Raw genomic sequence first — 17,745 nt, forward strand, 5'->3', positions numbered from 1 at the left:
ATTCTGTTTTTTATTTTCTTTTATTGACATATAGTTGACTTAACAATGTTGTATTAACTTCAACCTAGTGAACTGACAACTTATATTTTCGTCATCTCATTTTAAAGGTAAAAACAGGGAGATTCATTTGGCTATCTGGTCCTAATGAGAGAGAGACACACCCAGCTCACCCAGTGCTCATCTAATTAAACTTCAGCTTTCAGAAATCTCATCATCCTTTTCAAGCACATTAGTAAAATATGTGCAATTAGGTGAATAAAGATAAGACTGACTTAAGTATCATTACATTCACCTTGTCTTTTGTTATTCTTTCTTTTCTATGTTCTTCCTAATTTATCCTTTTGTCTCTTTTTTCCAAGAGATTTTCTATGAGGTTCTAAAGACAGTAAAATGGAACTCAGACTATAAAGCTGTCATTCACTAGCTCCTAGTATAATGTTCAATCTATAATGGACTCAACATATAGAAGATACTACATTTACCTTCACTTCCCATCAACTTTTTTTGAATACAGTTGACCTATCAACTTTTTAAAAACAATTTAAAAGTCACTGTGCGGGGCGCCTGGGTGGCTCAGTCGGTTAAGCCTCCGACTTCGGCTCAGGTCAGATCTCACGTTCGTGGGTTCGAGCCCTGCGTCGGGCTCTGTGCTGACAGCTAGCTCAGAGCCTGGAGCCTGCTTCCGGTTCTGTGTTTCCTTCTTTCTCTGCCCCTCCCCCCCTCATGCTCTTTCTCTGTATCAAAAATAAATAAAACGTTAAAAAAATTTTTTTAATTATAAAAAAAAGTCACTGTACCAGCTCAAATTCAAAACTGGAAACAAAGATTCTATACCATTACTTTTTTCCATCTCATTCAACAAAACTTGAATTGTGTCAGATTTGGTGATAAGAACACTATAAGGCACGACCCCTATTCTCAAGCTAAAAATCTGGTGACGGAGGGTTAGAAAGGCCAAGGAAAAAGTTTGATTTCGGCCAACCTACCAAATGTTCCCCATGGTCACTGGGGAAGTTTATAAAATCCCTCCCTTTTCATAGGACCCTTGATGGCCATGTAATCTTAGGAACCAAATACTATTTCAACAGTTCTCTCTAAAGCAGTATTCCCTAAGACATTCCTCACCAACCTTGAACAGTGACACTCAAAGACAATGTCTTTTGTCTTTCTCCACCGAGTTCCAGCCTCATTTGAGAAGATAAGATAGGTCTGAGATCTAGGCTGCCCACTGCCACGGGGAAGAAATATAATGGCTTAAACCTGGGCTGCCTGACTTTTAAGTCTGGCCATTTACTAGCTAGGTGATCCTAGGCAAGTTGCTTAAATTTTCTGTCTTGGTTTCTTCGTCTTTATGATAGTTGTAATTAAACTCTGTTCAGTGTTGATATTTAATACATTATTAATATAATGTGGTGCTTAGAATAACAGTACCTCACATGCAAACACTTATTTAAGTGGTTATTTATAAGATTTAATCTTCCTCCTATGGAAGCAGAAATGGGTCTTGTTACGGCATCTCTCCTAGAATACAGCACGATCCCTTATATACGTGTTCAGTAACTAAGGGTGAAAGGATAAAACACCCTCATATATTTTCTTTCTTTTTTTTTTAATGTTTTTTATTTATTTTTGAGAGACAGACAGAGACAGCATGAGCAGGGGAGGGTCAGAGAGAGAGGAGACACAGAATCTGAAGCAGGCTCCAGGCTCTGAGCTAGCTGTTAGCACAGAGCCCGACGTGGGGCTCGAACCCACGAACCAGGAGATCATGACCTGAGCCGAAGCTGGACGCTTAATCGACTGAGCCACCCAGGTGGCCCTAAATTTTTTTTAAGAAAAAAAGTTTTTAATGATTATTTTTGAGAGAGACAGACAGAGCGTCAACGGGGGAGGGGCAGAGAGAGAGGGGAGGACAGAGAATCTGAAGCAGGTTCCAGGCTCTGAGTGTCAGCACAGATCCGGAAGCTGGCTGGAACCCACAAATGAGATCATGACCTGAGCTGAAATCGAACGCTTCACTGAGCACACCCAGGCGCCCCATCTTCATCTATTTTCAACAATAGTATTTAAAAAACTTACAGAAACTAACCTTCAACAAAATGGGATCCTTCAGTAACAAACTCCAGTAATTGGTCAAAGATTGCAGTAATAGCCTTCTTGGCCAGCACAAAGTGCTTCAATGGAGAAGCAGTTTCCGCCATTACGTTGCTGGGGAAAGAAAATTAAAGTTAGAAAGCACAAATTAAACCATATAATAAAGACATAAGTTAACGACACCTTCCTGCCACGTTAATCCCCAGTAAAATAAACGAAACTGCCAAAACACTTTCAGATAATTTTACTGTGGGGAGAAGTGTTTTAGAGTTTGGTGGTATTTCCACCAAAATAAATTAACTCTGTTGGACAAAATCTCAGTTGCCTATGTCTACTTTATTTCCTTTTGGTGAAGAAGAAAAAAATTGTTGACTAAATTGTGATTGCTCGGGATCCTAGGTAGGTCCATCAGGGAACAGGGTTAGCGAGAAGGAGCAAGTCCACAAACAAGAAGTTTCTCAACCAGGAGCTCTACGGGGTGGAGGTGGATAGTGAGGAAATAAAATTCCGTGATCATAATGTAATACTGACACTTAAAAAAGTAACTCCCATCACCACAAATAAACAGGTACGGCTCAACGAGACCATTAACGTTTCCAGCTAAAGTACCAAGAACTCCAGGGAATTTAAGTTAAAAAAAAATTTTTTTTTGTAACTTCTCACGAAAACGACATCAAACAAACGATTACACGCCAGTCTTTTCTTGCTGTGTATGCGTGGGAAATGAAGCGGAGTGGCCATAAAAAAAAAGAGCCGAGCTTTCCCGAGGGCCAGGTAACGAAGGAGCTGCGTGGGGAAAGCGGGTGAGGGCGCCGAGCGTACTCGGCCGGGGTGAACACCTACCTTGGGGAAAGACCGTCCACACCCGGGGCGGGAGCGCCGCCCGCAGAGCTAAGGACCGGACCTCACCACCGCCCCGCGGGCGCCAGTCCCGGACCGGGCTCCCCAGCCGCCGGGCTCCAGGCCCGGGCCTCGCGGGCTCCGCGGGCCCGACGCGGCCGACGGCCCCGCTCGCAGACCTGCCGGCTAGCTCCTTTCCCGCAGAACCGCGGCGCCGCCTCGTCACAGAGCTCCCGCGCGACTCTCCGCCCCCTGTCCCTGGCCGAAGGAAGGTCACCCAGAGCGAAAAGAACCGGTCGGGGGCAGAGGCAGGAAGCACTCACACAGTCCCGGCTCCGACTCGTCACCTGCCAACTGCAGCCCAGCCTCAGCCCTCAGGCCTCCTCATCCCCAGGAGGGGCTGGGAGGCGGAGAAAGGGTGGGAGGGGTGCCGAGAGGGCGGTCACTTCCGGTCTCTTGTCCTCCCCTATTTTGTTTGGTTCCGTGGCCGGAAGTGCAGCTACACGAGCGCCATTTTTCTTAAGGGCAGAAGGCAAGGCTTTTTGAGGCTAAGAAACGCTCTTGGAATGGTTTTCCGTTTTCCCCGTATTTCTGCCTCTTTTCCCTTCAAAGTCTTCAAAGCTCCGTCTAGTTTAGGCGTAGGAGGATTCTAGTGTAGTGAGGGAGAGCTAAAAGGAGGTGGGGTGAAGTGGGGTTAAGACTGCCAGACGAGGGATTCCTGCTTGCTGTACCAGCCACAATTTTCACCGTTCATTATTCTCTTCTGTTGTGTAATTGCTTCCTGGGCTCGGAGTACAGCTGTGTGTGTTGAGTTACTTTCGAGGTGAGACTTAGGAAACTGATGTATTGTTGACTAGTTCTTCTCAACTCTGGTTAAACTTGCACATTCTGATTCATTGGATCAGAAATGAGGCCTGAGAGCGTGCATTTTTAAGATCCTTGGATGTTGCAGGTCTGTACATGGCTTACCAGATGTCCTGGAGATTTCTTTCCAGAGCTAGTGAGATGCAGTTTTGCAAGTGAAGCCACTTGACCTTTCTGAGCCTCAGGCACTTAAACTATAAAACGGGAGTACTAATTAAATAATACCTACCTTATAGGTTGTTGTGAAAATTAAATGAGTCGATAGCATGTGAAGTCCTTGCAATATTGCTGAGAATATAGTTAGAACTGGATAAAGAGATACTGACCTATTGGAACAGATGAGTATCAGAATATGAAATAAATTAGATCATTTCAGATGTACTTAGTATTCTGAAAAAGAAAAATAACGATGGGATAGACTATCTGAAGAAGAATGAGAAAAACAACCACATAGGGTGATCTTTTCTGAGGAGGTAACATTTCCTTGATTTTTCCCAGGAATATCTGGAGATATTGCAATATCTGGAGAAAGAGTGCCCAAAATAGTGGCGACAGGAAGTCCAAAGGTCCACAGAAAGGAGAGTGGTATGCTGGGTGAAAAGAAAAAAGGCCAGTATATCTGGGATGCAGGGGTAGAGAGAAAATGTGGGAAGTTTAGAGAGGTAGAAGGTGTAGAATCATATAGGCCAAGGTCAGAAGTTTGGATTTTATTGTAAGTGCAGTGGCTAGCTGTTTTAAACTTGAGGACTGATATACAATTTTCCTTTTAAAAGGTCACTTTGGTTGCTCTGTGGGTACTGGACTCTACCAGGATTACACACACTGTTTATGTTTATTAAAGGGCCCAGTCCACTGGCTGGAATTAGAGACATATCATTTAAAAACTGGATTTTAGAAGCACCAGGGTGGCTTAGTCAGTTGAGTGTCCAACTCTTGGTTTTAGCTCAGGTCATAATCCCACCGTTGTGGGATCAAGCCCGGCATCAGCTCTGTGCTAAACCTGAAGCCTGCTTGAAATTCTCTCTCCCCCCCTCCCCTGCTCCCACTTTATCTCTCTCTAAAACACAAATTTTAAAAAAGTACTGAAATAATTAAAAATGGCTTTTAATATTAGTAATATACTAGAGCCCTAGGCATAATTGCAAAATAAAGTAGAATCACTTGACTTCAGTGTTTTGCTATTTTTAATCCTTTATCTCTTCTCACCACTCCATAAACAAATACATACAAATGGTATGCTAATCATTCTGCTAGGACTCCTTATATTGTACTTCTATCAAAATTGGTTTTTCAATAAAGATCTATTTCTACAATAGATAAAGATCTGTTTATATTAATAACATCACATTACGATGTAAATGACCAAGGGCGGTCACAGACTTTACTGCCAGGAGGGTTACAGTGTGTATCAGTTAGGGTTCATAGGGTAAGAAAGTTATCACAAAGAATTGGCCTCTGTGATAGTGAGGGCGGGCTAGGCAAATCCAAATTATGTAGGTCCAGCCATCAATAAGGGCAGAATGGAAATTCTTGGGCAGGAGTTGATTGCAGCCCACAGGCACCATTCCTTTGTAGGAAAACCTCTATTCTCCTCTTAAAGCCTTTTAACTGACTGGATCATGCCCACCCAGCTTCTCCCAAAATAATCTTCTTTACATAAAGTCAAGGACTTTGTAGATGTTATTCACTAATACTTTCCCAGAAACACCTAGATTAGTGTTTGATTGAATAACTGGGTACCATTGTCTATTCAAGTTGACACTTAAAACTGTCTATCACAATGTTATTGGCTGTTTGGGAAACTATTTAAAATTTATAATGTGAAGGCCTTTTGACCCAGCAATCCTGGGAAAGTAAACATGTGGACAGACACTTAGCTATAAATATGTAACTGGGGTGCCTGGATGGCTCAGTAGGAGGGGCGTTCATCTCTTGATCTTGGGGTTGTGAGTTTGAGCCCCACATTAGATGTAGAGATTGTTTAAATAAATTTTAAAAAGCTTGAATGTATAACCAAATATTATATATTTAATAATACAAAGAAATATAGAATTAAATATTTAAAACCATGAAAAATTTAAATGTTCCACCAGAGGAGATGGCTTAAATAAGTTATGGGATGTCGATGGAATGGAATATGATGTAGTCGTTAAAGTTTGTAGAAAAACACACAGCTTTATTCACTGGTATATAAAAATATTGTTAGACCCTACCCCCTCGGGTCAAACTGGACCCTAAAATACCAACCATTGTTTCACTCACCCACTCCCATTCTGGCGAATAATTACAGGTTGAGCAACTGGGCCCTGCAAAGACCCTAAGAATGTAACTCCCCAATAACGAACATTTTGACTTAAAGTTTAACTTGTTTTTCAAGATTCTGTTAACCAACCCCAACCTTTTAATAATACCTGGCCAAGGCAAAGTCCAAGGTGAGGTTAAAGTCACCTAGCCCCTAGACGGCTAGACTTAGGTGTCTAACTATGATTGATCATTTTAAAAGACTAAGAACTTTAAATTGATAGGTTCTCCCAAAACTAACGTCTGTGTATTACAATGTAATTGGCTATAATGAAATGCTGTAGGTGTAATTGGTTAACTACATGATGACCCATTTTGCTTCCCCAAACCCTTAAAAGCCCTGAGCTCTGCTCTTCCGAGGACTTCCAGCTACTCGGGAGGGGCTGTTTGGCCGAACTAAACCCATTAACCAACTCCGTTTATGTTCTGGATTCTACTCTCAGTGACTCGCACTTGGGAAAAAAAGGTCTAACAATATTTTCATAAGCCATGTGTAATACATATTTTTTTATTTCTGGATGATGATATTACATGTGACTTTTTGTATACTCTGTTTTCATATTCTATATTGAGCTGGTATTTCTATAGTGAGAAAAATATAATAGTTTACCTTTTTAAATTCATATGTTTATTTATTTTGAAGGAGAGAGGGCGAGGGAGAGAATCCCAAGCAGGCTCTGCACTGACAGCACAGAGCCTGATGTGGGGCTCTAACTCACAAGCCTAATTGTAAGATCATGACCTAAGCCAAAGTCAGGAGTCAGGGGCTTAACTGACTGAGCCACCCAGTGCTCCACATAATTTATATTTTTAATTCTTAATAAAACATATACATGTCTATTACCAATACTGACTCATAAGTACTCTAATTTACAATGGTGTGAAGGCATTAAGCAAAGAGATGAAATTTTAAGGATGAATTAAGATCTATTCATATGCTCATTCAACAAATACCTATTTAAGAAGAAATCTTTTAATGGTAAAGTGTGCAACTTCAAATCTCAAGACAGTAACAAGTCTAGACTCTGCCACTTAATAGTTATGTGAAACCCTTAACTATGAAAATCAGTTTTGAGCATAGGGAATCTCAAAGGGAACTTTTGCTTTATATTGTTTGAATTTTAAAAATCATGATGGTAAAAATCATGGTTGGTTCTGTAATTAAATTATATTAAATATGTAATTATTGTATTTTATATATATTTTATTTTTTTAATGTTTATTTGTGTATGTGTGTGTGTGAGAGAGAGAGAGAGAGAGAGAGAGAGAGAAAGAAGGAACGTAAGTATGAGTGGGAGGGGCAGCGAGAGAGGGAGACACAGAATCGGAAGCAGGCTCTAGGCTCTGAGCTGTCCGCACAGAGCGGGATGCAGGGCTTCAAACCCATGAACCGTGAGATCATGACCTGAGCTGAAGTTGAATGCTGAACCACTGGGCCACCTAGGTGTCCCTAATTATGATATTTTAAAGTAAAAGGGACATTGTTATATAGTAAATATTTTAATATAATAAGTAATAATTTAATCCATTGTTTTTCTTTCAGTGGAGCAGACTTTGTAGGCAAAAACCAGCAGAATAAACATAAAGAAGAAAAAAACTGGGGTGCCTGGGTGGCTCAGTCAATTTAGAGTCCAACTCTTGATATCCATTCAGGTTGTGATCTTGGGGTCATATGATCGAGCCTCATTTGGGTTCCATGGTGAACATGGAGCCTGCTTGGGATTGTCTCTCTCCCTCTCTCTCTGCCCCTCCCCTGCTTGGTTTATCTCTCTCTCTCTCTTTCAAAATAAATAAATTTATTTTAACATTTATTTATTATTGAAAATCAGAGAGAGACAGAGCATGGGTAGGGGAGGGGCAGAAAGAAAGGGAGATGCAGAATCTGAGGCAGGCTCAGGCTCTAAGCTGTCAGCACAGAGCCCAATGCAGGGCTTGAACCCACAAACTGCAAGATCATGACCTGAGCTGAAGTTGGATGCTTAACTGACTGAGCCACTCAGGCACCCAGCAGTTTTTTAAAAAGAAAAAATATATGAAGGCTAAAACAGATACAGATTACAAAAACTAAAATGTAATTGTTTAAAAAACTTACAAATTTGACATACCACTGCCAAATCTGTTCAAGAATGTCAAAACTATGGGTGCCTGGGTGGTTCAGGATGTCTGACTTGGTTTTGCCTCAGGTCATGCTCCCAGGCTTGTGGGATCAAGCACACAATCAGTCGCTGCACTGAGCATGGAGCCTCCTTAAGATTCTCTTTCTCCCTCTCTTTCTGTGCCCCTCCCTGGCTTGCAAGTGCTCTCCCCCTCTCCCTCTCTCTCAAAATAAATAAATAAACTTCAAAAGAGAAAAAGAATAACCTTGATACCACACTGGATAGGAGATATAAGTAAGGAAAATTACACCTAAGAATGTAGAGGCAGGGCGCCTGAGTGGCTCAGTTGGTTGGGTGTCCGACTTTGGCTCAGGTCACGATCTCACTGCTGTGAGTCTGAGCCCCGCATCAGGCTCTGTGCTGACAGCTCCGAGTCTGGAGCCTGCTTCGGATTCTTCTCTCTCTCTCTCTCTCTGCCCTTCACTTGCTCGTGCTCTGTCTCTCTCACTCTCTCAGAAACAAATAAATATTAAAAAAAAAAAGAATGTAGAGGCAAACTTCTCTATGAAATATTAGCTAACTGAATCCAACATTGTATTAGAAAAAAGCTTTTGGGGTGCCTAAATAGCTCAGCTGAGCATCTGACTCTTGATTTCTGCTCCAGTAATGATGGTCTTGTGGGATTGTGGGATTGAGCCCCACATCGGGCTCTTTGCTGACAGTGTGAAGCCTACTTGGGATTCTCTCTCCCTTTCTGCCCCTCCCCCACTCATGCTCGCTCGTTCGCGCGCGCTCTCTCTCTCTCTCTCTCAAAATAAACAAACTTATAAACAACGTTTTTGTTCAATAGGGTTTTCCTAGGAACACAAAGATGATTCAACATCTGAAAACCAACCAATGCAATTTATATTAGCAGAATAAAGGAGAAACCCCTGTTTATCTTAATAGGTACAGAAAAAAATCATTGCTTAAGTTTACTACCCACTTATAATAAAAGTTCTTAGAAAACTAAGAAACCAGGTAAAAATACCTACCAAAACCTATAGTAAATATACTTACTGGGGAACCTCTAGGAGTCTTACATCTAAGACTAGAAATTAAAAAAATACTGCTTGCTATTGCTACTTCTCCTCATTAATAATGGTGCTCATTAGTAATAATAGTGGATGTTACTACCATTCTGTGACAAGAAAAAAGAGCTATTAAGGACATTTAATTCCTTAAATTTATGTCATTTATAGCAGATTATATGATTATTTACATTAAAAATTAAGCAAAGATAACTATTAGAACTAGAAGACTAAAACCTGAACAAGGTATTTGTATACAAAATCAATGTTTAAAAAACCAGAAGCCTTCCTATATACCTATAATAACCAGTTAGAAAATAAGCATGTCAAAACAACCAAAACTGTGAAGAATCTAGGTATTGACTTTACAAAAACAACATATGACCTTTATAAAAAAATTTAAATGAACATCAAAAAGAGACCTAAGTGGAGAAATATACAATATTTACAAAAGGAAAGATTTTAATATTGTAAAGATGTTAATTCCCTCTAAAATAATTTATAATTTTCATGTAATTACAACCAGACTTTAGATGGAATTATAATTCCATCTAATTAAATTTACACAGAAGAAAAAAAGTCCACCAATAACTAAAACAGTTCTTAAAAGGAAGAGTAGAGGAGGGCACCTGGCTGGCTCAGTCAGAAAAGCATGTGACTCTTGATGTCAGGGTTGTGAGTTCAAGCCCCACGTTGAGTTTAGAGATTATTTAAAAATAAAATTAAAGGGGTGCCTGAGTGGCTCAGTCGATTAAGCATCCAACTTCGGCGCAGGTCACGATCTCGCAGTTCATGGGTTTGAGCCCCGCATCAGGCTCTGCGCTGACAGCTAGCTCAAAGCTTGGAACCTGTCTTCAGATTCTGTGTCTCCCTCTCACTCTGACCCTCCGCTGCTCACCCTGTCTCTCTCTCTTTCAGAAATAAATAAAACATTAAAAAATTTAAAAAATTAAATTAAATTAATAAAAAAAGTCAAGGAAATAAGCTCACACTACCTGATGTTAAGACATATTGCAAAGCCCTAATATTTTAAGCATCCTGTATCTGTTAAAGCCTGTGATACTATTGCTAGAACAGAGGAATATAATTTAAAAAATTTTTTAATTTATTTTTGAGAGATAGAGAGAGAGACAGCGTGAGCCGGGGAAGATCAGAGAGAGAGGGAGACACAGAATCTGAAGACAGGCTCCAAGCTCTGAGCTAGCTGTCAGCACAGAGCCCTATGTGGGGCTCAAACCCACAAACTGCAAGATTGTGACCTGAGTCGAAGCCGGATGCTTAACCAACTGAGCCACCCAGGCGCTTGAACAGAGGAATATAATGAGTACAAAGATTCATATACCAGTCATGCCCATGAGGTGTTGATATATGATAAAACTGATATCATGAATTTATAATGTTTAATAATAATAAATAAATTAAATAAATAAATATTATTTAACAAATAGTTCTAGGGAAATTGGCTTATTTGAATGAAAACAAAAAACAACTTGAATCATACCAACACATAAAGAAACTCAGATGTAGACATAAAGGGTATAACCAGAAAATTATTGGGAGAAAATGTAGGAAAATAATTTTTTGACACTGGGGTTAGAGACGATTCTGTAAACAAGATGCAGAAGCATAACTTGTAAAGGGAAAATGTAAAGGATTTTTGTTCAACAAAAACATTAATAACAATAATCTGGGAATTTTTTTTGCAGTGTATATAGAAAACAAAGGACTGATTGATATTTGTAATTTATAAAGAACTTTTGAAAGTCAACCAGGAGAGGTAGTTCACAAAATAAGAACCCAAGGGGCGCCTGGGTGGCTCAATCAGTTAAGCCTCTGACTTCTGCTCAGGTCATGACCTCACGGTCGTGGGTTCGAGCCCCGTGTCCGGCTCTGTGCTGACAGCTCAGAGCCTGGAACCTGCTTCCGATTCTGTGTCTCCCTCTGTCTCTGCCCCTCCCCACTCATGCTATGCCTCTCTCTGTCTCAAAAATAAATAAAACATTAAAAAAAAAAAGAAACCAAAATGTCTCATAAGCACATGGACATTTCCAATCTTGTTAGCAATCAGATAACACAAATTTGAATAATAATGTACTACTTTATGCCCCTCCAATCTGCAGAAAATTAAAAAGTGGTATGATATTAATTTTTGGTGAGGATGTAGGGAAATATGGTCTGCTGATGGGAATATAAACTTTAGCCATTCTGGATAATATTTTGGAAGTATTTTAATCACAGATATACTATGTATAACCCACCCACACACCCCAAAGAAAACCAAAACAAACCCAAAAACCTCAACACATAAAAGAATGTTATGATAGCCATGTACATTAAAAAAATACTTAAAGGGCAAAAGTCACTCAATTTGATATTTAACTGAATTGACTTCAAAAAGGTGACAGAGTTTTCTACCTTAGTGGCAACTCTCTTTGAGGACAAGAACTGTAATTTATTTATTCTTATATTATTAAGCACATGGCTTGATAGTAGATAACCTCTAGCTATCTGTTAAACTGAAGAGTAGTGAAATACAAGTTTTTAAGAGTTGCAGAGAGTCCATGAATTATTTGAGAAAAATTTAGTTACATTACATACCCTGTCCATAGTTACCCACACAAGTATAGTTAGCAAACAGGGAACAAATATCGAAGTCATATGCTTTGGTCCAATACTCTCTTAATATGTCATTTTCTCTCTTTAGGTGTCTAGTATAATATTCTGTAAGAAATAGGGAACATTAAAAAAATGTGTATTTATTAAAAGAGAGAATGAATTAGAGAGGCACAAAGAGAGAGCGAGACAGAGTCTGAGGCAGGCTCCAGGCTCTGAGCTATTAGCACAGAGCCTGACATAGGGCTCGAACTCATGAACTCTGAGATCATGACCTGAGGCAAAGTCAGAAGCTTAACCAAATGAGCCACCCAGGTGTCCCCAAAATAGGGCATATTTTAACTTTTTCTAAAGAAAATTTTTTGAAGTGTAGTGGGAATTAGAAGTTTTGTTTATTCTAGCTTAAAAAATATTTGACTAATGGTATTAGGGAACCATTTTTCTAAGCTATAAATAAGAAACTTAGATCAGAATTTTGTATTTTCAAATTTTAATCTTTCATGTATCACCTACACTTTTTTCCATGTATCATTATTATTTACTTCATATTTTTCTGCAAATCAATTTGCTTTTATCTCTTTTTGAAAAAATTTTATCATTTATTCATTTTTGAGAGAGAGAGTGAGAGCGAGTGGGAGAGGGGCAGAGAGAGAGGGAGACACGGAATCCGAAGCAGGCTCTAGGCTCTGAGCTGTCAGCACAGACCCCCGACATGGGGCTTGATCCCACAAGTGGTGCCGAAGTTGGATCCTGATCATGAGCCGAAGTTGGATGCCTAACTGACTGAGCCACCCACGTGCCCCAATTTGCTTTTTTCTTAATATAATCAGTTTTGACTTAAGTAAAAATATTTATAATCAGATTTGATGTGATAGTTAACATATAATTTACAACCATGAAAATAAAACTTGTACCACATACGATTATTTTTATGTTTTGCACTTTGAATCTGGATTAGATGACCTCTGAGGTCCCTCCCAGACTAACATTTTGTCATTCTAGGTTAATGAGCATTTTAATTATTCAGTAAAGAATGCTGATCAGTACCATAAGGAACTTAACCATAATCTTGTAACCATGAAGAAGTATTTATTAAGATCTGTGTCATGATATTCTGCTTCTTAAAATCCAAGATATACATGCTGAAATTTATAAATTCAGTACAGCCAAACTGATGTTAGATTGGAACATATAAAATATTTATAGAAGCAAGTGATGTGGTATATGGTATGAAGGAAGTTACTTATTTTGACAGTTTGGGGAATAGAAGAATTAAAGAACACAAATTTACTCTCACCTTGTTAATTGGGAAAACTTACTCTTTTGGGATTTTCTGAAGCCTAAGTGAGGTGCGTAAGAGTTGCAAAGATGAGAGTAATTAACCAAAGATTTTCTTTGAGGAATATGTTTTAAAAACAGAAATAAGTCCATAAAAAGAAGAGGTTACCCTAAATAAAACAAACATGGTAGTCAGGAAAAGAGAATTTAATACTCTCAAACTTCAGCTAATCAAAAATCAGAACAGAACAGAGGATTAAAGAAAGAAGAAAAAAATTACCCACTATAAATTATATTTGATGGGTATGATTCCAATTCTTGATCTCGGGTTACTCTGAAAAAGGGCAACAAAAGTGTCGATTATTTCAACTATAATGTGGTTTGGTAGTGGGCACTATCTGGGTCAGATTAAAAAACTAGAAAATTTTTGAGTTTTCATCCAAAACATACTTTTCATTAAATTTTTCTGGGTTTACATTCAGCTCAATATTTTTAGCATGAGAAAGGCTTTCCAAGTTATATTCATTTGCCTTCTTAAAATAAAAAATAAACAACACTTCTAACAAAAATTCTTTAAAAAACTCTCTAAATAGTGGTGCCTGGGTGGCTCAGTCCATTAAGCATCTCACGCTTGATCTCAGCTTAGATCTTGATCTCTTGAGTTCAAGCCCCATGTTGGAGTAAAGAGCCTACTTAAAAACAAAAACAAAAACAAAAACTAAACAAAAACTGTTTAAATAACTATCCTTCTTTTAAATTGTGGGAATATTAGTAGATAATACTCCCAGGTAGCAGAGTAAGAAGAAAATTGTTTCTTTTTAGAATGAAGAAATTACTCTTCACAAATGTGATTTACTTTGGGTTTGAGTAGTTACTGTTTAACACCAAGATTACTAAGGAGAATGAACTTAAGGAAGTGTGGTGACTGATGCTTTAATATACAAAGTCTTTATCCAGGAAAATTATTTTTCCATCGCTTGTATGGAAGTAGACTTCAAACGACTCTTACTTTAAAATTTTTCGTTTTTAAACTTACAAATTGAACAAATCACTTCATATAAACATGTAAATTACATGTGACAACTTTTAGCTTTTTTTTGAGAGGGCACAAGTGAGCAAGAGGCAGAGAGTGGGGGCGCGGGGTTGGGTGGGGAGGAGAATCTCACTAGGAGCAGAGTGGGGGGGGGAGAGAGAGAGAGAGAGAGAGAGAGAGAGAGAGAGAGAGAGAGAGAGAGAGAGAGAAGCGGGACTCACCTGAGGCCTGGCTCATGGTCACCCGAAGTGGGACTCAATTCATGAACCCATGAGATCATGACCTGAGCTGAAGCAAATGCTTAATGACTGACTCATCCAGGCACTCAACAACTTTTAGTTTTGTGAGTTTTTATTTTACAAGAAAAAAAGTATACATTTTTCTTAAATTTGAATGTTGTCTTAAAAGGTTAATTTATGGAAAATTAAGCCAATATAAGGAGTATACACATATGTGAATTCATAACCTAAGTGCCATGACTAAAAATTCTTGTAAATACTCTTATCTTTGGTCATCAGAACTGAAAGTTACAGGTAAAGGAATATATATCCCCAAATCTCATCTTAATTTATAGGAATGAGACTGTGCTAATTGTAGGGTAAACTTGATCAACCAAATTTGCTTCTGCATTGGGATTAACATTTGGTCTTAACTATTTGTTTTCACTTAAATTCTTAATGAGTATTGATATTTTGGTAAGCCAATCTATTTCCCAAGAGGATTATGGCCATTTGATTTATTGATTTTTAAAGTGTTTCCAAATTATATCTCGTAGTGCTTTTAGACATAAAAAGTCTATTCAAAGTTAATCATAGTAGTTTGGGAAATATACTAAACTTCTTGCAAAAGGTAGTAATACTGACAAAACAAGCAAAGTCAGGTTAATGGTAAAGTGCCAGGAATTAAGTAATACAATGCTTTGCAAATCAGATTTAAAAATTAGGGATAGTGTTGGTCTACTGGGAAAAAAAAATCTGTATATATTACACCTGCCAACAACTCAGCAATCACCTAACACACTATATGGAGACACTGGTTACCATGTGATGACACGTATTCAGGAAATCGAAGACAGGTGATTTAAAACAGTAAAATTGGCAAATTTATAAGCAGGAAGAGGTTTTGAGTAGTGCACAATCACTTCCAAATTTTGGAGTACAGGGGAAATTTGGAATTACATAAGTAAGAACTCATAGCAACATGAAGACAAAAAAAAGCAAGAAAAAAAATGGCCCAACACTACTGCCAAGAACTCTTGATGCCAAGAATTCTAGTGTAGTGCTAGTAAACATCCCTATCAGTATGTATTCTTAGACTTGAAGTGTGGTTCAAGTTACAAAAGAGGTCAGTGAAAATGTTTGTTTTTGAGAGAAAACCCAGAGTAGTGAGAAAAACATTTTTTAGGTAGGGTTGTTTTCCCAAAGAAGTTCTTTAAGCCAGAAATATAGACCAGCTATCCAAGCAACTTGTGGTGTCGACTTATCTGAATGCTGAGTCAAAGTAAAAAGTTTTTATTGGACAAACTGTCAGTGAGATGTGGCCTCAAGCTGCAGATTCATCAAAAAGTACAAAATTATATATGGTTCTAAGACTTTGATTACTAATGTGGTCAAATATAAAGCAGTAAAATACAGAACTGAAAAAAAGAAAAACCAAGGCATTACTTATTTAAAGTTTGTTTCCTGAAAATAAAATTCCTGAAGCCGGATATATATCAAAAAAGCATAAAAACAGAATTATCAAGAAGGTAGCCGAGTCTCTAGGTTAAGTAGTCATGGAAAACACCTCAAGGACAAACCTTAGATCTTAATGTAACACGGTGTAATGGAAACAGAACCAGACTAGAAGCCAAATAACTTGGATTCCACTCCTGTCTGCTACAACTGATTTTGTGACCTTGGCCTATTTCTACAAGAGAAAACTAGATGGTTCAGACCAGATGGTTTCTAAGATTCTCTGCCAGTTTAAACAACTATGATTTTAAGTCTTCTAAGAAACATTTTTATCAGGCAACCCTACCTGTAATGTTCCAATCAGATGAGTTTCTAGGGATATAATTATGCATATATGGCAATAGTAGAGATAAAAATGGTTTTGAAAAAACTTGTTGCTGTCACCATTCTCAAAATAGGCTACATTTCCATGGTTCTTGTAGTAGGAGAACCATATGTTGTAAACTGATCCTTTCCACTACATCAATATTCCTGAACAAGAATATTGCTAGCAGCAGTGTTTATTAGAGTCCAATGACAGACAAAATTCTATTTTTGTGATATTGCTATTTAAGAAGCTGCTATTGAACTGTGGTTGTTATGTCCCTCCCTCCCATCCTTCAATTCATATGTTAAAGTCCTGAGCCCCAGCCCCTCAAAATTATGACCTTATTTGGGGATAGGGTCTTTACTAGGTTAAAATAAGATCATTAGGGCTAGCACTAATCCAGTTAATGACTGGTGACCTTATAAAGAGGGGAAAAAAAGAGAACAGCATGGGAATAAAGACTGTCATTTACAAGCTAAGAAGAAAGGCCAGGAACACCTTATCTCCCAGATCCTCCTAATTCTATGTTAACACTACTGTGTTAATATACATACTACAGTGGATTTTCTCAGGCAATAAATGATTTGACTTCAGAGAAATTGGGGCTGACTTTGCGGTTGCATAACTTAAAATGAATCGTGAACAGGTTGTGATTTATGAAAGGTTACTTTTTATTGTCAAACCTCTTACCAGCTCCTCCTCACTCCCATCTTAAATTATTTAACTCATGGATAGGGGCTAAAATAGAATAAAATAAAGACTGCCAACGAAACTGGATCTTCCCTTCCTATTATAACATTTGCCTCCTAGTGTTAGTAAAAGAATTACACAGATGGAGAGTCCACTGATAGCCTTGGGGATAATTCCGGGTGGGGAATGCAAGAGGAGGGCCTGGGTTCTTATTAATGGGAATATCAGGGGACTTAATTGTATGTTACATTGCATTTTAATGACTTCATACATAAAAAACTGAGCTTGTCTTGAGTTTAAAAAAGTTAATAGCACTCACGGTTTCAGAAGGAAAACTGTAGTCTAGTTTCCTTAGTATATGTTTCTCGTCAATTCATGAAATCAGAGCTTGTATAAGAAACAAGACGACACCAAAAGTGGTTAAAACTACAAACTACCTGCACTGAAAATACCATATTTAGGATACCATTATAAATGTGATGAAAAATGTAGCAATGCTAAGAAAATCAGACAAAAAAAATCTTATTTGTCAAAGACAATTCTCATAAGTTGTTTAAAATCATCCATTTTAACATCTCCAAAAGTCAAATTTATTATTTTACATTAATATTATGGCAGTTAAAGAAAATCAAGTTGTCTCATGGACTGGAAGGTGACTTAATAATTCCCTTTCGTTTCCAAACCTCATCAAGCAGTCACTACATTTATGAGGTAAGTCAGCAGAATGCTTAAAATCTAGATGAATTTTAAGATCTTCAATTTGTCCTGTTGAATATTCACAGTATTGACATAAATAAATCCCTTCAGATAAATGTGAATTTAAATG

General features: G+C 38.2%; 1 protein-coding gene across 4 annotated transcripts in view; it reads right to left on the reverse strand.

Annotated features, from left to right (window-relative positions):
• The window catches only part of MFN1 (mitofusin 1), a 31,669-nt gene extending 28,325 nt beyond the window's left edge, over positions 1–3,344 (reverse strand). Inside the window, exons 1-2 of one of the 4 annotated variants that reach the window (XM_029939840.1) lie at positions 3,258–3,344; positions 2,090–2,208 (exon numbers count right to left, since the gene is read on the reverse strand). In XM_029939840.1, coding sequence (XP_029795700.1) covers positions 2,090–2,201 — 112 coding nt within the window. In that variant the 5' untranslated portion in view covers positions 2,202–2,208; positions 3,258–3,344. Of the gene's footprint in view, positions 1–2,089; positions 2,209–2,937 lie in introns of those variants that run through there. The other 3 variants (XM_029939842.1, XM_029939841.1, XM_029939843.1) reach the window with 3 other exon arrangements.
• Between the last annotated feature and the right edge of the window lie 14,401 nt (positions 3,345–17,745).

Source organism: Suricata suricatta, chromosome 5, assembly GCF_006229205.1.
Source record: "Suricata suricatta isolate VVHF042 chromosome 5, meerkat_22Aug2017_6uvM2_HiC, whole genome shotgun sequence".
Classification (NCBI taxonomy): Eukaryota; Metazoa; Chordata; class Mammalia; order Carnivora; family Herpestidae; genus Suricata; species Suricata suricatta.